This window comes from Hyla sarda, chromosome 8 (assembly GCF_029499605.1).
Source record: "Hyla sarda isolate aHylSar1 chromosome 8, aHylSar1.hap1, whole genome shotgun sequence".
Taxonomy (NCBI): Eukaryota; Metazoa; Chordata; class Amphibia; order Anura; family Hylidae; genus Hyla; species Hyla sarda.
Window position 1 is genome coordinate 53,523,269 of NC_079196.1, and position 20,175 is coordinate 53,543,443.

Consider the following 20,175-nt stretch of genomic DNA (forward strand, 5'->3'; position numbering starts at 1 on the left):
TCAGCTATATTTATGATTAAATTACATAAGGAAGCGACACGCCAACTGTTACAAAAACATACTGCAAATTGTTAAAAAAAAAAATAATCATATGCCCAGCCTTAGGTCAAAATTGCAAACCTTCTTGCGAAAGCAAGTTGAGCTGGAAGTGCTGTCTGAGAAGTTGGCTGAATGGCTGATTCCTGTAGAAGTGAAGGATGCGAACTGGTATTTTTTGCTCAAAATACCACAAGACTCTGGAGAACTCACCCGGGAGACCTATTATGTTGACAGAGTATGTTGACTGGCTATTATGGCCCCTTCTGAAAGATGTCCCGTCCTTAGTTAAAGGGTTACTCCGGTGCTTAGAGCGTGTTCGCTCCAGGTCTGATTACCGGCGACCACAGGGCCGACGGCGTGTGACGTCACACCTCCGCCCCCGTGTGACGTCACGCTCCGCCCCTCAATGCAAGCCTACAGGAGGGGGCGTGACAGCTATCACGTCCCCTCCCATAGGCTTGCATTGAGGGGCGGAGCGTGACGTCACACGGGGGCGGAGGTGTGACGTCACACGCCGTCGGCACTGTGGTCGCCGGTAATCAGACCTGGAGCGAACACTCTTCGGGGACTGATTACAAACGGGGTGCCGCGTGCAAGATCACGGGGGTCCCCAGCGGCGGGACTCCCGCAATCAGGCATCTTATCCCCTATTCTTTGGATAGGGGATAAGATGTCTAAGCACCGGAGTACCTCTTTAAGGACACCAATGATTTTCTGGCTGCACTGAGGGACGTCCCCTGGCAAGAGGGGCTCCTATTAACATCCATAGATGTAGAGAGCCTCTATACTAGAATACCACTCAGTGCATCCGGAAAGTCTTGGTTAACACCGATAAGGGTGAAATGTATATCAACTTTGTTTGTGAGGCCATCACTTTTATTTTAGAAAACAATGTTTTCAAGTTTGGTGAACAATGGTTCGCTCAAAGAAGGGGTACAGCAATGGGCATGCCGTGGAGCGCAATTTGAAGAAAGATGGGTCCTTAGCGACCAAGGGTTATAGAAAAGAAACAGCTGTCAAAATGTAGTAGGGAGTTTGAAGCAACCACCCTATTCACACCAGGAACGCCAATCCGTATGGACAACTACTGCACATAAAGTGCATTAATGGTTCAGACTAGGCCTTTGAAGAACAGGCGGCTGCCTTCATGCAGTGCCTGTCGGTAAAGAGGGTACCTGCAAAACATATTATTTCAGGCTGACCAACGAGCAAGGAAAATGAGTAGGGCTGAGCTCCTAAATAAAAATTAAAAAAACAGAAGAACGGTTTTGTTTCTCTTTCAAATATAGCCCTATGCCTGAATATATCAAAAAAGCTATCACAGCAAATTGGGACATAATTGAAAGAGAACCATTATTAGGTCCCATAAGCCTTCAAAGACCCTTGGTGACTTTCAAGAGGACAAACAATCTAAAGGATGAGCTCGAAAGCAGTAAATTTAAAGAGACCAGCACAGAAAAATGAATAAAATGTCAGCTAAAGGTAACTTTCAATGCAGGAGATGTAAATGGTGCCCACAATTCTTGTCAGTTAAAACAGTATCGGTCGGGACACACACAGAAGTCGTAACAGAATTCATTGGTTGTAAAACTAGCCACGTAGTGTATGCTATTGTATGCATTTGTGGGAAGTTTTATTTTGGTAGCACAATACGTGCACTAAATACCCGATTTAGGGAGCACATCTGGTCCATAAAATTTGGCAAGGGCTCACCCCGCTTGATAGAGCATCAACTCAGGAACACAATGGTGATACTAAAGTCCTGAGCTTCATGGGAATCAAACGGTTAGCACAGCAAAACGGTGGTGATATAGTGACAGCACTACGAGAACATGAAGCCCAGTGGATCTTGAAAACCAATGCACAAGACCGCGAGGGGTTGAATGACAGAATTGACCTGGGAATCTTTTTGTAAGCTGTTGTTTTTAAAATGTTGTCTTGATTAACTCCTCCTGCTCCTGACGTCACCTGGTCAGTATGCATATAACAGGTGCGAGGAGCGGAGTGAGGGAGGGTCTGTTGATGCGCGCAAGCACGTGAAACAATTGTCACCTGCATCAAGCGAATGCACTGGCGTCCTAGTCCGGACGGACAAAGACTCTTAATGTAACCTGCACCTTAAGACGGAATAAAGATCAGAAGTTTCTTACCTGGTGAGTGCCACTGTTCATTTCTTCTTTTGGACTGTAATTATAATAACAGCACCTGGTTGTGTGTGGTATTGCAGCTCAGTGCCATTAAAGAGGTACTCCACTGGCCAGGATGGAATGAAATGTTCCGAGCGCTGTTTTCGTGCTGCGGGGTCGTCCACGACCCCTCATGACATCGCGGCCACACACCCTCGTGACGTCACAGCCACACCCTCTCAGACTTGCATTGAGGGGGTGTGGCCAACCCCACAGCGCGAAAACAGCGTTCGGAACACTTAGTTCCATGCTGGCCAGTGGAGTACCCCTTTAAAGTGAATGGTGCCAAGTTGTAATACCGCACACAACCTTAGTGTGTACCTAGGTGGTGCAGTTTTTTAAAGAAATTAACTGTTAATCTAATCCTGGATAACACTTTTTAAATTGCTGCCGAATAAGGGGTGTAAAATACGCTTTGCAAATCCATCATTTCTGAATTTACACTAAGGCTCTGAACAAAAAAAAAATGTAGTTTAAGGGTATGTTCACACTGAAGGTTTGGAGAGGAATTTCCGCAAGTAATTCTGCTCGCTTATTCCTCTCCAAATCATTTAGCAGTGAAAAACCCCATAGTATGTAATGAAATTTCTGCTCCTCAGTTAACGCTGAGGAATTTCTGCTAGCTAATTTTGTCACTGAATTCTTCATGCGGAACGGAATTCATTCTTCATGCGGAATTCGCTTCCTAACCCCATAGAAGTCGATGTAAAAAAAAAAATTTCAGGCCGCCACACGGAATTCCCACGCGGAATTCCCGCAAAAAAATGTATGTATTTATTTATTTATTTTTTTTTTAACATTGTCTCCTATGCCGCCTTGAATTCCGCACTGATTTCTGTGCGGAATTCCGTGCACATTCCGCACGGAAAAAAACTGTCATTTCTAAGCGGATTTGTTCAGCGCAAATTCCTCGCACATATTTGTCAGTGTGAACGTACCCTAATAAATTTACTTCTCCTGTTTTGCCTTTTCAAGTGTTCCTTTGAGCAGGAACTACATCTTGTTGCATTTTACTGGGGACAGACCCCATGCTGCTGGTTTCTCTAGAAGCAAGAACTCCCTTCCCATTTCTTTCAGATCTTTAGTGACTTTCATGGCGTCTACACAGAGGAGCAGATGTGTCCTGACAAGTTCCCCGTAGATGCGTGTTTTTATAGACTATTGTGTTGCTGTGATCTCCATAACCCAACAGCTATTTTTTGGACTCCGCTTCAGGCCGTGTGCGGCGACATTTCCAGCCTTGTATAGGCGTCCATTCCTCCTGTGCTGGGAGAGCTCTTGTTTCTTTCTTTTTGTGGATGCTGAAAGGATACCGCCATTTCTCTGCACATTGTTAAATAGTTTTGGGGGAAAGGGTTTTACTTTTAGAAGGTTTTCTTGAATAAATCATAGTGTGTAATAGAGATGACATATGCACATCCCATCTGTACACCCCTGTATAGTGGATAGTATCCATAGGAATTTTAAAACCTTAACAAATATTCCTCTGTATCGGGTATGGAGAGAATCTCTGGCAGTGTTTCCCAACTAGTGTGCCTCCAGCTGTTGCAAAACTACAACTTCCAGCAACAGGTATGGTTTAAGTTAGTGTTTCCTAACCAGGCTGCCTCCAGCTGTTGCAAAACTACAACTCCCAGCATGCCCGGACAGCCTTTGGCTGTCCGGGCATGCTGGGAGTTGTAGTTTTGCAACAGATGGAGGCACACTGGTTGGGGAACATTGCTGTACACCACTTAGGGCATGGTAACCTGTATAATTTGACAAAGTTCTTCTGTTCTTCTGTGGACTGAAATATTGTATATAACATATCTTCCGTCTTCCTCTGCTTCCTCTACTACCTATATACAGTCTGGAAAAAATATTTCTACACAAGTTTATGGAACGTCACTATTGGTCTCCATGTTTTATTTGCATTTACGTAGATTTTTTTCTTTAACGAGCATTAATCTGCTATCTCCGATTGTTAACTACACCAAAAGAAGAAGATACCAGTATACTGATTTAGATACAAAAATAGTGGATAAACTTTATTCAAGTGCATTATAAAATCATACATAAAATACAAGGTACTATACAGATGAAAGCTACAGAAAAAGGTAGTGATACTAAATCCACAATGGTAGACAGTACAAACGGCAGGGATACAGTCCACAGATGTCAAATTGCAACCTGCCCATAAATAGTAAAAATAAATAATATAACATACATATAATGAGTGTATAAAGCTGGTATACGTCCTCAGAGGGGCTATGGGTAAAGTGCAAGTATCCAATTGTATGGCACCTAGCCCTGTTCAGAGGTCAGTCAGCAGCATTAGATAACAACGAAGACAAGAGCATGAAAGACAGCATAAAGTGACAAATACCTGCCATACACCAAAAGGGGAGATCACTACCTGTACCCCAACGCGCGTTTCGCGTATGGGCTTCGTCTCCGATTGTTGTAGACTACTTTCTTGGTGATTTATATGGATTGTGGAATGCTTCTACCATGCAACCACTGCATTAAAGGGTTACTCCAGAGGGGAAAACATTTTGTCAAATCAACAGGTGCCAGAAAGTTATACAGATTTGTAAATTACTTATATATAAAAAAAATCTTAATCCTTCTAGTACTTATCAGCTGCTGTATGTGCACAGGAAGTTGTGTAGTTCTTTCCAGTCTGACCACTGTGCTCTCAGCTGACACCTCTGTCCGTGTCAGGAACTGTCCAGAGCAGGAGAAAATCCCCATAGCAAACCTCTCCTGCTCTGGACAGTTCCTGACACGGACAGAGGTGTCAGCAGAGAGCACTGTGGTCAGACTGGAAAGAACTACACAACTTCCTGTGGAGCATATACAGCAGCTGATAAGTACTAGAAGGATTAAGATTTTTATATAGAAGTCATTTACAAATCTGTATAAATTCTTGGCACTAGTGGATTTGAAAACTTTTTTTTCCCCTCAGGAGTACCCCTTTAACACAGGAGTGCTGGACCTACTCCGGTGGAAACATTTTTTTTTTTTTTTTTTTTAAATGAACTGGTGCCGTAAAGTTAAAGGAGTACTCTAGTGCAGAGTATTCCTGCTCCTTTCTGCCTGGGCTGCAAAATAAATGAAAATGAACCATCACTCACCTCCCTGGGTTCCCGCGGAGCGCCACTACAGCTGATCGGTCCTTCGGTGCATCTCCTTCATACTTCCGGGTGTAACGAAGCGTCACATGGCGCTCAGCCTATCGCCGGCCGAGGCTGAACATCGCGGCGGCCGGCGATAGGCTGAGCGCCATGTGACGCTTCGTTACACCCGGAAGTATGAAGGAGATGGACTGGAGGACCGAACAGCTGTAGTGACGCTCCGCGGGAACCCAGGGAGGTGAGTGATGGTTCATTTTCATTAATTTTGCAGCCCGGGCAGAACGGAGCAGGAATACTCTGCACTAGAGTACTCCTTTAAACAGATTTGTAAATGACTTCTGTTAAAAAAAAAAATCTTTATCCTTCCTGTACTTATTAGCAGCTGTATGCTACAGAGGAAATTCTTTTGCTTTTTGAATCTTTTTTGTCTTGTCCACAGTGCTCTCTGCTGACACCTCTGTCTGTGTCAGGAACTGTCCAGAGCAGCATAGGTTTGCTATGAGGATTTTCTCCTGCTCTGGACAGTTCCTGATCATCAGGTGTCAGCAGAGAGGACTGTGGACAAGACAAAAAAAGAAATTCAAAAAGAAAAGAATTTCCCCTGTAGCATACAGCTGCTAAAAAGTACTGGAAGGGTAAAGATTTTTTAATAGAAGCAATTTACAAATCTGTTTAACTTTCTGGCACCCGTTGATTGAAAAAAAAAAAAAAACGTTTTCCACCAGAGTACCCCTTTAAGAAATTATTAGAACTCAGACTGGACTTGAAACAGCACCATAGGGCCGTGTTCACATGAGGTGTATTTGTAGCAGATTTTCTGTTCAAGTTTGGCATTAAATTTCCTTGACACGCACAAAGATGGTACAATGCAAGTCAATGGAGTATCAATAAAAAATCAGTTTGGAGGGTTTTCTTTGGAATTTTAAGCATTTATCTGGCACCACAAACATGCCAACATGTTCTCTTATTCTTATTTATCCAGGTTGCTCATAATGTCTGACAAAAGTGAACTGAAGGCAGAGTTGGAGAGAAAGAAGCAGCGTTTGGCTCAGATAAGAGAAGAGAAAAAAAGGAAAGAAGAAGAAAAGAAAAAGAAGGAGGTAATGCATTCACCTTTTCTTTTCTCAGAACCCCATGTCATGCGGTTTTGTTTGTTAAATCACATAAGACATGTATAAATAAATGACAACTTGCTGTTTCCATTCATCTTGCCAGTAGGACGTGTCACTGCACAATGACCAGCCATCGCTGACAGTACCAGACTATTTAGGAACACCCCTTATTGTCTGAGGACTAATGACACCCAGTTGGCTTTACATAGATTTCTAGAAGAGCCAATAAAACATCACAACATGGAGCTGCAAGAAAAGATGCTCCAGAATTTTGAATTCATTAGGTATCATACCACTTACCACCTATCCTGTGGATCAGTGTTTCCCAACCAGGGTGCCTCCAGCTGTTGCAAAACTACAACTACCAGTATGCCCGGACAGCCAACGGCTGTCCGGGCATGCTGGGAGTTGTAGTTTTGCAACAGCTGGAGGCACCCTGGTTGGGAAATACTGCTGTGGATAGTGAATAAGTATCTGAACATGGTTGCCCGAATGCTAGGATACTTACAATATGCTCTTGAATTGCACTTTGGAATAGAGAGGGGATTTATGCATGCGCCGCCGCACCTTCATTGTCTATGGTTCTGCTGGAGACAACCGAGTGCTGTACTCCGGTATCTCTGGCCGCTCAATAGGCACTTCACGGAATGGTTGTTAGCATGCTCAACTCGCTGCTCACTTCCAAAGTGCAAATTGGATGCCAGTTCTTAAAGGGAAAATGTCATGAGTGTCACCCGCACTGACCTGTTGGTGACATTTATTATAATGATACATATCTGTTCCCGATTCATGCTCTGGTTTGACTGTTATATTCTTTAATCCGGCGGCCGGCTTGGTGCACGGCAGAAGTATGCTGAAGCCACCGCTTCTGCTGCTCAGCTGGGAGCAGGATTGGGGAAGCACCAGCGGTGACGTCGGCATGCTCCTAAACCTCCGGCCATGCACCAGTCCTGCCGCCAGAATAAAAAAATATAATGGGCAAACCGAACCACGGATCGGGGACAGGTAGTTATCATTATAATCCGTGTGACACTGATGAGTTTCCCTTTTAAGATCGCAGGGGAAAGTGGTGTCGCTTACCCCCTACCCCAGTGTTTGGGCATGCGGTGAGTTGTAGTTTTGCAACAGCTGGAGGCACCCTGGTTGGAAAACACTGCCCTTTCTTATGGATAGTCGATAGGTGTTAAATATTTCAAATTTTAACACTTATTGCCATACTACTGTAAACAGTGTAGTAAATTACTCTGGGTTCACACCAGGTTTTTGCAATACAGTTCCCGTATATGTTTTCAATTTGAAAAACGCACAGAACCGTATTGAAAACCGTATGCATTGACGCTCTATTGAAAACCGTATGCCAAAAGATGCATCCGGTTGTGTCCGTTTTGCATCCTGTAAAAGTTTTGTCAGTTTTTTTCCCCGTACCCAAAACAGTAGCCTACCACGGTTTTTGGTCCGGGTGAAAAACCGTATTGAAACGTATATGTAAATTTTTTTTTAACATGGGAGTCCATGGGAACCATACAGAACATACGGTTCCATCCGGTTTTCAACATATGGTTTTTGAATTGGCAGTTTTTTTTTCTTGGAATTTCAATCAAACAAGTGAAACTTTATATTTATGATAGTAGAGTGAAAAGTTAAAAACATATACGTTTCTTTCTTTAAAAAAAAACGATGCAACTGGACATCATTTTTCAAACAGTGTACAGATTTAAATTTGTACACACTTTTTGATACAGTTTAGTCCGGTTTTGAGGAATCCGTTTTTTTTTTTTTTTTTTTTTTTTTTTTTTTTTTAATCAAAAACCTGATACGGGAACTGTATTGCAAAAATGTGGTTTGAACCCAGCCTTAGTCAGGTCAGTGGAGATGACAGGTTTTCTATAAAAAAAAAATAATAAAAAAAAATATTAAAGGAAAACTGTCACTTGTTTTCTCCCGCACTATCCACAGGTACTGGTGGATAGTGCGAGAGATGCTGATTAAAATGAGCCCTACCTTGTCCGGATCTGCGCCACCGTTCTACCGCAATCTCCACCCGGTGAACATTCTGCACATTTGCACCATCCGGTGGATGTTAGGACCGATTGGAAATGCGCTGTCTCATAGACGACATTTCCCAACAAAATCTGCAAATCTGAACTGAAATCTGTCTATTTTTGTTTTCTGCGAACACCGTAAACTGCATTTCCGCAGCAGAAACATCTGAAAAAAGCATCTTAGGCCATGTTCACACAGCGGAATTCCGAGATGCCACACAAATTCTGTTCAGCAAGCTTTGCAAAATTAAATGAGAGTAGAGTAGAGAGAGACCGGCACTGACGTCTGTGGTCTATAAGCTATAGAAGGTCTTTCATAGGCTCTAGGAAACTTGAGCAAGTTGCCAAACACTCAGAGTAGTAGCCAAGCAGTCCACTCCGACCTCTCAAGGTGCTCAATCCTCCAGAGCAGTATCGCTCCAAGCATGCACCGTGAATAAAAGAGAACTACTGCACCTTGAAATCGTGAGTGCCTCCTCTTATTCTTCTTTTTGTATGAACTTTGCAAAATTAAAGACCAGTCTTTCTGCTGTGTGAATGGGACAGCGTTAAAGTTAATGGACAGATCATTTTGGTGGAATTTCCGGCGGAAATCTTCCGTCTAAACATAACCTAACATTAAGTGGTCTGCTTTGTACATTTCCTGAAGGGGTAACACAGGAATGGCACAGTGCAGAGTTATCAGAAAATACAAGTATTTAATAGAACAGACATATTGTCGTCCTTCATTTAAGGTTTTACGCATCCAGTGATGTTTTCTACAGTTCTTTTACCATGGCCTCCTTCACATTGCCGTTGGACTCATGTATGCACATTTTTTTTTCTCTGCCAAACTACCGGATCCCCAATGGACCCCATTCAAGTGAATGGAGTCTGTCGGGACCTGGCAGTGTCCGGACCTAACCTAAAGGGTTTTTCTACAGAGTCAGTAAGTCACTGCCTATCCCTAGATCAGTGTTTCCCAACCAGGGTGCCTCCAGTTGTTGCAAAACTACAAATCCCAGCATGCCTGGACAGCCTTTGGCAAGATCATAGAAAACTGCAAGACATGTGTTACCCGTGTGCATTGGAGTCGCCATCATTGCTTTCTACAGGATTCTATGCAATGTAAAGCTAAATCCTAAACTGTTGTGACATTCATTGTATCACGACATAGAAAAGCAGACTGCATGCTCTATATAAAAATACAGTACCCGCTGTGACTGAAGGGAACTACAAGTCGCAGCATGTGCACTCCACGTGTGCAGAACTGACCTTTTAGAACAATTTTTATTCCTGTTATAAGATATAGCCTAAAACTGCATAGAATCCTGCAGAAAACAATGACCGGCATATTATATATTTACTTATATATTTATAAATATATAATATATTATGCATAATGTTATCATATTCATCATCATGCACATTTAAAAAAGATTCAGAACTGTGGCATGTATTCCTATTGAAAACTATGGGCGCACCTTAGGTTCTACCAAAGTAATTCCATACAGCATGTCCCTAAGTGAGAGAGTGCCTGGAAAATGACTGTGTGGGATGTGTGTAGGTGCGGAGAGGTGAAGTATTTAACACTGTTAAAAGAATACATTGATTCAGAGCAAAATCTTGTTCTAACATTCAGCTTGTTCTAATATAGTTATGGCCAGAGGTGACCTGTAGTTCCCTGTGCAACCAAATGGCCATGAGCACCACCGTGCAGGAAAGACTTCACAGGGGACGTATTACTAATGCTTTCTTAATATTCTGTGCTTGGTCCCTACCTATATGGATACAAAATTCTACTGTGTAGTTGGGATTAATAGACTTTGATCATCCAAGGTAATAGGATTAAAGGGGTATTCCAGGGAAAAACTAAAAAAAAACTAATATATATATATATATATATATATATATATATATATATATATATATATGTATGTATATATATATATCAACTGGTTCCAGAGAGTTAAACAGATTTGTAAATTACTTCTATTAAAAAATCTTAATCCTTTCAGTACTTATGAGCTTCTGAAGTTAAATGGGCACTGTCACCAACTTTATTTTTTGATATGTTGTATCACTTATGTACTACAACATATCTCTAATATACTTTTATTATTATTTTTTTCATTTAAAAATTTACACCGGCCACTGAAAAAGGAGTGATTTTGGAGTGGCAATCAGTCCTTTTTCAGTTAGGCTGCACTCGCTCCCTGCCTGTCAATCAGACAGGCGGGAGCGAGCGCATTGGCTCCCCGGCCACTGGCTGGGAGGCCACTCCTCCCGCACATCGCCGCCACCGCCTCGTTGCCGCCGCTGTCCCTGCGCGCCCGCTGCCGGACTCTGCAGTAACTGCAAGTGTAATGAGGGAATGGGGTATGCAGGGTGGGGGGGGGGGGTTTGTAGGAAGGAACGGGCTAGTGCCGTAGCGGGGGGGGGGGGGGGGGGGGCATAGCAAAAAAAAATAGGATGGTGGGAGCTACCCTTTAAGGTTGTTCTTTTCTTTTCTGTCTAATTGCTCTCTGATGTGTCTCGGGAACCACCCAGTTTAGAAGAGGTTTACTATGGGGATTTGCTTCTAAACTGGGCGGTTCACGAGGCACGTGTCATCAGAGATAACTTAGACAGAAAAGAACAACCTTAACTTCAGAAGCTCATAAGTACTGAAATGATTAAGATTTTTTTTTTAATACAAGTAATTTACAAATCTGTTTAATTTTCTGGAGCCAGTTGATATATATATAAAAAATTTTTTTTTCCTGGATAACCCCTTTAACAAGAAATAAGTGACATGTGACCTGTACCCATAGACGAGTGTTCCCAAAAATTCCAGCTCACCAGGAAAATTATTTCCATTGTGTACAACTTAATTGTAACATTATATTACTATTATATAACACCCAAATATTATATAGACTCCCAGTCACTACTTCCATTATTGCTATTAATGTATAGTAATCATTGATGCATCCAGCAGGGGGTGCCAGACACTTAATTTTTTTTTGTGTAACACAGCAGACTTCAGTGATAGTCAAAATATTTTCATCTATCATATAAATATTTATTGTTTTAGAAACAATGGCTTAAATATATGTAACAACCTGTGTATGTATATGTGTGTGTATGTGTATGTGTATATATATATATATATATATATATATATAATATATATATATATATATATAATTAGATAGATAGATTATTAATACCTTTTTTTATTGGACTATCAGTATTTTGGATAGGCAAGCTTTTGGGAATCCTCCCTTTTGTCAAGTCAAAATTATTCATAACGGGCTATAACAGGTGATAAAGGATAATCACAGAATCCCATAAACTTAAGTGGGATTTTGTAACGGCTGTTTAATGGCCGTTCTTAAGGGTTTTCCTAACGGGACATTATAACGGAGTCTTTAAAATGGAGCAACTATAGTGTGAAAACAGTTCTCCAAACTAACTATTGAGAGACTACAACTCCCAGCATGACAGGGTGGACATTGGCTCTCCGGCATGCTGGGAGTTGTAGTTTCACAACAGATGGATAGCCTCAGGTTGGTGATCAATGCTTTCGATCCGTGGTCTTCAACCTGCAGACCTCCCAGATGTTGCAAAACTACAACTCCCAGCATGCCCCGACAGCCTTTGGCTGTCCGGGCATGCTGGTAGTTGTAGTTTTGCAACTTCTGGAGGTCCGCAGGTTGAAGACCACTGCTTTAGATGCTGAGTTGCTCTAGTTTTATCTAATTTACTTTAAAGGGGTACTCCGGTGGAAAGCATTTTTATTTTTTATTTTTTTAAATAAACTGGTGCCAGAAAGTTAAACAGATTTGTAAATTATTTCTATTTAAAAATCTTAATCCTTCCAGTACTTATCAGCTGCTGTCAAATACAAAGTTCTTTCCTTTTTTAATCTCTTTTCTGTTTGACCACAGTGCTCTCTGCTGACACCTCTGTCCATGTCAGGAACTGTTCCAGAGCAGGAACAATTTCCCATAGCAAACATCTCCTGCTCCGGACAGTTCCTGACATGGACAGAGGTGTCAGCAGAGAGCACTGTGGACAGACAGAAAATAAGGAATAAGATTTTTTTAATAAAAGTAATTTACAAACCTGTTAAACTTTCTGGCACCAGTTGATTTAAAAAAAAAATAAAATAAAATTCCCATTGGAGTACTCCTTTAAGGAAAATAAATCAGATAGATAGATAAATATGAGATAGATTTTTCTATTTATTTATTGAACTTTGAATTTAACATTTCCCATTTTCCTGATAGTCTGATCAGAAGAAGGATGCTGCACCTCCGCAAGAAGAGTCTGATTTGGAGAAGAAGAGGAGAGAAGCTGAAGCCTTACTCCAGAGCATGGGAATCACCCCTGAGCCCCCACTGGGTAAGGAACCTAAGGCTTACATTTGACTGCATGCTAACCTGCATGCTTGCCTGCTTCATGGTAATGCTGCCTGCACAATCCTCATACAGCACCTTCCTCGCCTTGACTAAGATATACAATAAAATGGTTCGAAAAACATTCCAGTACATTATATAGCTAAGCCAGTACATTGGAATCAACAGGATATAGGCAGTGTAAAGCATAAGGCCTGTGGAAATAAGATGTAAGGATAGGTTTCATGATCAGACAAGGATGCACAGTGACAAGTTTGTGATTCATGATGTTAATTTGGGCACTTTCACCTAAGAAAACTTTTGACTTGTCATAGAGACATGTCAAAAGTTGGGATCTTTGTGCCGAGACCTCCACTGATCAGGAGAACGAGAGGGGAGAAGTGTGTGATCGCTGCTCTATAGGCTTTAGGGTTACTCCACCCCTAGACATCTTATCCCCTGATCGTGGGGGTCCTGCCGCTGGGAACCCCCGCGGTCTCTCCTGCAGCACCCCTGTCATCAGGTGCACGGAGCGAGCCTCTGACTGACTGGCGATGCAGGGGCCGGACGATCGTGACATCACGTCCCACCCCCACGTGACGTCATGTACCGCCCCCTTAATGCAAATCTATGGGAGGGGGCGTGGCAGCCCGCGATCAGACATCTTATCACCTATCCTTTGGATAGGGGATAAGATGTCTAGGGGTGGAGTAGCCTTTTGAAATGGAACAGAGTGACAAAGATCACTTCTTCTGGCTTGTTCTCCTGATGTTCTCAGCTTTGAGACCCAGACCTATCAAAACCCGTGACAGGTACACTTTAAGCAGAGATTTTTATTATTATAACTGTACTGAATATTTAAGAGATTGTTCCATAAATAATTATCACTTTACTCCATTAAATCAGGAAAAACAGAACAATGTTTGGATTGGAATCCCTTTTAGAAATCCTCCTCGGTCTAGCGCAGTGTTTACCAACCAGTGTGCATCCAAGTGTTAAAAAACTACAACTCCCAGCACACCCGTACAGACTTTCGCTGCTTTATACTTGTAATGGTTCCCCCTACTGTTATTTCAATTCCTTTTCAGCATGTCTAGTGCCATTGGTCGCACATGCTCTGTCCCACCACTAGGAGTGTCTTATGCTTTTATACAGAGAACTTGAAGCAGCTTTTCTCACCAGCATTGGACACATTAGGTAGATGTTCGGAGAGGAAATAAAAAGAATAGCAGAGGGTGCCGCAACAATTAGGTAACAGTGATGTCTAAACACAGCATTTTTTTTTTAAATTAGATTCCAGTAAAAAAAAAATGTTTAGTGTCAATAAAAAGAGTAAATGAATCATGGGATAACCCTGCTAAGTAATATATCTTCAATAAGACATTAAAGGGCTTCTCTAATGGAAATATTTTTATTTTTTTATCAACTGGTGCCAGAAAGTTAAACAGATTTGTAAATTACTTCTATTAAAAAAAAACTTAATCCTTCCAGTACTTTTTAGCAGCTGTATGCTACAGAGGAAATTCTTTTCTTTTTTTAATTTTTTTGTCTTGTCCACAGTGCTCTCTGCTGACACCTGATGCCCGTATCAATAACTTTACAGAGCAGGAGAAAATCCCCATAGTAAACCTATGCTGCTCTGGACAGTTCCTGACACGGACAGAGGTGTCAGCAGAGAGCACTGTGGACAAGACAAAAAAGAAATTCAAAAAGCAAAGAATTTCCTCTGTAGCATACAGCTGCTAACAAGTACTGGACGGATAAAGATTTTTTTTTAATAGAAGTCATTTACTAATCTGTTTAACAGAGATTGGCAGTCACTATTTTCTGTTGCAGAAATTAAATAGAAAGAATACAAAGAATGCACTAAAAAGAAGGACCATGGGGGAGATTCATCAAAACCTGTGCAGAGGAATAGTGGTGCAGTTGCCCATAGCAACCAATCAGATTGCTTCTTTCATTTTCCACAGGCCTCTTTAGAGGCCTGTGGAAAATGAAAGAAGCAATCTGATTGGTTGCTATGGGCAACTGCACCACTCTTCCTCTGCACAGGTTTTGATAAATCTCCCCCCATGTCTATACTATTTACACATGTAAGGATAAACGCACAGTAGATGGATTTGCTGCAGTTTTCCTGTGCGGAAATTCACACAGCAAATCCACAGCCGGTTGCGGTACTAGCAAAGGGATTTTTGAAATCTTAATGCACACTGCGGACATTTTTCTCATTAAAGTGGTACTCTTCCCCTAGACATCTTATCCCCTAGCCAAAGAATAGGCGAAAAGATGTCTGATTGCGGGGGTCCCGCCCCAAACATCCGGTGCATGGGGCGAACTTTGCTCCATGCCGGATGACTGACGATGCGGGTAGGAGGCTCGTGACGTCATGGTCACACACCCCCTCAATGCAAGTCTATGAGAGGGGGTGTGACGTCCGTCACGCCCCCTCCCATAGACTCACATTGAGGGGGCGTGGCCGTGACATCACAAGCCTCCAGCGCTGCACCCGACGCTCTAAACGAACGCCTGGTGCAGCAGGTAGATCGCAGGGGTCCTTTGGATAGGGGATAAAATGTCTAGGGGCAGAGAACCCCTTTAAAGTTGGCCTGTGGAGCGGATTTTTAACATCTGCAGTGTGGCTATTTATGTTGAAGATTTGTCAAAGGGTTTCACCATTGTTAAAATCCTTACCAAATCTGCAGCAAATGCTCAAAATTTCCCCACCAAATCTGCACCAAAATGTGCGTTACTTAAAATAAATTTTTTTTACATGTGGATTCTCCATCATTTTCCCTTTTTGAATTCAAACTAATTCAGTGGAAAATATTGTGGACATAGAATAGGTGTATATTAAAGTGTAGCAGTATACTTCAAAATATACCTACAAATACATTGCGTGAACATGGCATTACATAATTCATAAACGTAAACAAGCGGCTGTGCGGAGGGCTCCCTTAAACCTTATTTTCTCCTTTTTATTGAGCTGTTGGTGGAGCGATAGTCACTTTTGGCCAGGTGTCTGCATCCCCACCAGCGATAATTGGTTTGTTAGTGCCGTCCTGGTAGTGAATGGGCTGAGGCTGAACGCTGCTCTGCAGGTGGCCCACTAGGGATTAGAAGGCAAGTCACTGGGAATAGGGCCGCTCTTGTGAACCAGCCGCACTTCATTTCCCCACACTGCTTATCTGTCCCCTCTTCAGATGACCTAAATACACAGGCAATGGGGCAGGGCCTTGCTCTGAACAATGGAACAGTTGGGAAGTGCAGTAATATATAGTGTTGGCTCCCATGTTTGCATAGCTTACCATTTTTGGCAGCCAAATGGAGATCATTTCAGACAGGATTAGTTCTCCGATATTTTAATGTTCACCTATTGAAATATAACTCAATTTTTCCCATTCAATCTCTGGGGGCAAATAATGATTATGTTCAGGAATTGTACAGAAATGTATTGTTTTTATTAGCACCGTGCAACCAAAAATGATATCCAAGTGTTACTAGTGGAGCTTACAGTCTGATTTCCCTGCAAGATAAAGACATAGTTCCTAATCATAAACATAATACAACGTATATTCTATATTACCTGACACCATTGAAAGGGGTGCAGCTATAATGGGCCGCTTGAGTAGAGGGTAGATTCAGACAGTGGCTGACCTAATTAGGAACTTGGCCCCCAATGTGTCACATAGACGCCTATTTTATTTGAATGGCTGCCATGTTTACTCTGCAGCAAAGGGTTTGGTTTTAATCAGTGTTTCCCAACCAGGGTGCCTCCAGCTGTTGCAAAACTCAATCTTATAAAAACCAACGTACACAAAATCATAAGTGTACTCTTAGAAACTGCATAGTTTCCATTGTCCTGAAGGGTTCACCATCCTGCAGCTCCTGTCATTGTGCTTTATTCCTAGTCTGTGGAAGTGTCCGAACCATGTACCTGCATTCAAATCGCTTGATACATAGTCCTGGTTTATAGTCCGAGCCAGTGTTTCCCAACCAGGGTGCCTCCAGCTGTTGCAAAACTACAACTCCCAGCACGCCCGGACAGCCGTTGGCTGTCCGGGCATGCTGGGAGTTGTAGTTTTGCAACAGCTGGAGGCACCCTGGTTGGGAAACACTGGTTTAAGTGAATGGTACTTCAAATGGCCATGGCAGCGATCAGCTGATTGCTCAGATTTGGTTTTGAAAGGCGTTGTTTGGGTAAATGAGGCCCATGTTTTTAAAAGACTAAAAAAAAAAAAAAAAAAAAAAAAAATCCTACAATCTGGATAAAATGGTAAAAATTTTTTCTTTTTTTTTTTTTTTTATTGCTGCACTGGAAGTGCTACAATGGCTTTAAAGGGGTACTTCGGTGGAAAACTTTTAAATTTTTTTTTTTTTTATGAACTGGTGCCAGATTTGTAAATTATTTCTTTAAAAAAAAAAAAATAATTATCCTTCCAGTACTTACTAGCTGCTGAATACTACAGAAGAAATTATTTTCTTTTTGGAACAAAGAGCTCTCTGCTGACATCTCTGTCCATTTTAAGAACTGTCCAGAGTAGGAGAAAATCCCCATAGCAAACATATGCTGCTCTGGACAGTTCCTAAAATGTCAGCAGAGAGCACTGTGTTCCAAAAAGAAAATAATTTCCTCTGTAGTTTTCAGTAGAGATGAGCGAACTTACAGTAAATTTGATTCGTCACAAACTTTTCGGCTCGGCAGTTGATGACTTATCCTGCATAAATTAGTACAGCTTTCAGGTGCTCCGGTGGGCTGGAAAAGATGGATACAGTCCTAGGAAAGAGTCTCCTAGGACTGTATCCACCTTTTCCAGCCCACGGGAGCACCTGAAAGCTGAACTAATTTATGCAGGAAAAGTCATCAATTACCGCGCCGAGAAGTTCGTGACGAATCGAATTTACTGTAAATTCGCTCATCTTTAGTTTTCAGCAGCTAATAAGTACTGGAAGGATTAAGATTTTTTAATAAAAGTGATTTACAAATCTGTTTAACTTTCTGGCACCAGTTGACTTTCAAAAAAAAGTTTTCCACCGGAGAACCCCTTTAACCCCTTCATGACCCAGCCCATTTTCACCTTCATGACCTGGGCATTTTTTGAAAATCTGACCACTGTCACTTTAAACATTAATAACTTTGGAATGCTTTTACTTATCATTCTGATTCCGAGATTGTTTTTTCGTGACATATTCTACTTTATGTTATCGGTAAAATTTCACTGATATTTGTATCCTTTCTTGGTAAAAAATCTAAAAATTTCATGAAAATTTTTAAAATTTAGCATTTTTCTAACTTTGAAAGTCTCTGCTTGAAAGGAAAATGGATATTCCAAATAAATTTCATATTGATTCACATATACAATATGTCTACTTTGTGTTTGCATTAAAAAATTGACAAGTTTTTACTTTTGGAAGACACCAGAGGGCTTCAAAGTTCCGCAGCAATTTTCCAATTTTTCTCAAGATTTTCAAAATCGTAATTTTTCAGGGCCCAGTTCAGGTTGGAAGTGGATTTTAAGGATCTTCATATTAGAAATACCCCATAAATGACCCCATTATAAAAACTGCACCCCCCAAAGTATTCAAAATGACATTCAGTAAGTGTTTTAACCCTTTAGGTGTTTCACAAGAATAGCAGCAAAGTGAAGGAGAAAATTCTAAATCTTCATTTTTTACACTCGCATTTTCTTGTAGACCCAATTTTTGAATTTTTACAAGGGGTAAAAGGAGAGAAATCACCCTAAAATTGGTAACCCAATTTCTCTTGAGTAAGGAAATACCTCATATGCGTATGTAAAGTGTTCGGTGGGCACAGTAGAGGGCTCAGAAGGGAAGGAGCGACAATGGGATTTTGGAGAGTACGTTTTTCTGAAAGGGTTTTTGGGGGGCATGTCCCATTTAGGAAGCCCCTATGGTGCCAGAACAGTGGACCCCCCCCCACATGTGACCCCATTTTGGAAACTATACCCCTCATGGAATTTAATAAGGGATGCAGTGAGCATTTACACCCCACTGGCGTTTGACAGATATTTGAAACAGTGGACTGTGCAAATCAAAAATTTTATTTTTCATTTTCACAGACCACTGTTCCAAAAATCTGTCATACACCAGTGGGGTGTAAATGCTCACTGCACCCCTTATTACATTCCGTGAGGGGTGTAGTTTCCAAAATGGGGTCACATGTGGATATTTATTGTTTTGCGTTTGTCAGAACTGCTGTAACAATCAGCCACCCCTGTGCAAATCGCCTCAAATGTACATGGTGCACTCTCCCTTCTGGGCCTTGTTGTGCGCCCCCAGAGCACTTTGCGCCCACATATGGGGTATCTCCGTACTCAGGAGAAATTGCGTTACAAATTTAGAGGGTCTTTTTTCCCTTTTACCTCTTGTGAAAATGAAAAGTATAGGGCAACACCAGCATGTCAGTGTAAAAAATTTATTTTTTTACACTAACATGCTGGTGTAGACCCCAACTTCACCTTTTCATAAGGGGTTAAAGAAGAAAAAGCCCCCCAAAATTTGTAAGGCAATTTCTCCCGAGTACGGCGATACCCCATATGTGTCCCAAAACTGTTGCCCTGAAATACGACAGGGCTCCAAATTGAGAGAGCGCCATGCGCATTTGAGGCCTGAATTAGGGATTTGCATAGGGGTGGACATAGGGGTATTCTACACCAGTGATTCCCAAACAGGGTGCCTCCAGCTGTTGCAAAACTCCCAGCATGCCTGGACAGTCAATGGATGTCCGGCAATACTGGGAGTTATTATTTTGCAACAGCTGGAGGCTCCGTTTTGGAAACAGTAGCGTACCAGACGTTTTTCATTTTTTGGGGGGAGGGGGGCTGTGTAGGGGTATGTGTATATGTAGTGTTTTTTACTTTTTATTTTAGGTTAGTGTCAGTGTAGTGTAGTGTTTTTAGGGTACAGTCACATGGGCAGAGGTTCACAGCAAGTTTGCCGCTGGAAGTTTGAGCTGCAGCGCAAAATTTGCGCCATCTCAAACTTGCAGCACTCACTGTAAACCTCCGCCCATGTGAGTGTACCCTGTACATTCACATTGGGGGGGGGGGGGCAAACATCCAGCTGTTGCAAACTCCGAGCATGCCCTTTGGCTGTCCGTGCATGCTGGGAGTTGTAGTTTTGCAACAGCTGGAGGAACACTGGTTTGGAAACACTAAGTTAAGTAATAAACTTTCAAGTGTTTTGCAACCAAACTTAGTGTTTCCAAACCAGTGTGCCTCCAGCTGTTGCAAAACTACAACTCCCAGCATGCATGGTCTGTCAGTGCATGCTGGGAGTTATAGTTTTGCAACAATTGCAAC

The 20,175-nt window shown here is 41.9% G+C and overlaps 1 protein-coding gene across 6 annotated transcripts in view; it reads left to right on the plus strand.

Annotated features, from left to right (window-relative positions):
* The window catches only part of DYNC1I2 (dynein cytoplasmic 1 intermediate chain 2), a 151,113-nt gene that overhangs the window by 14,757 nt on the left and 116,181 nt on the right, over positions 1–20,175 (plus strand). For all 6 annotated transcript variants that reach the window (XM_056533487.1, XM_056533488.1, XM_056533492.1 and 3 more), the window contains exons 3-4: positions 6,324–6,441; positions 12,749–12,863. In XM_056533487.1, the coding sequence (XP_056389462.1) occupies positions 6,334–6,441; positions 12,749–12,863 (223 nt within the window). In that variant the 5' untranslated portion in view covers positions 6,324–6,333. The remainder of the gene's footprint in view (positions 1–6,323; positions 6,442–12,748; positions 12,864–20,175) is intronic.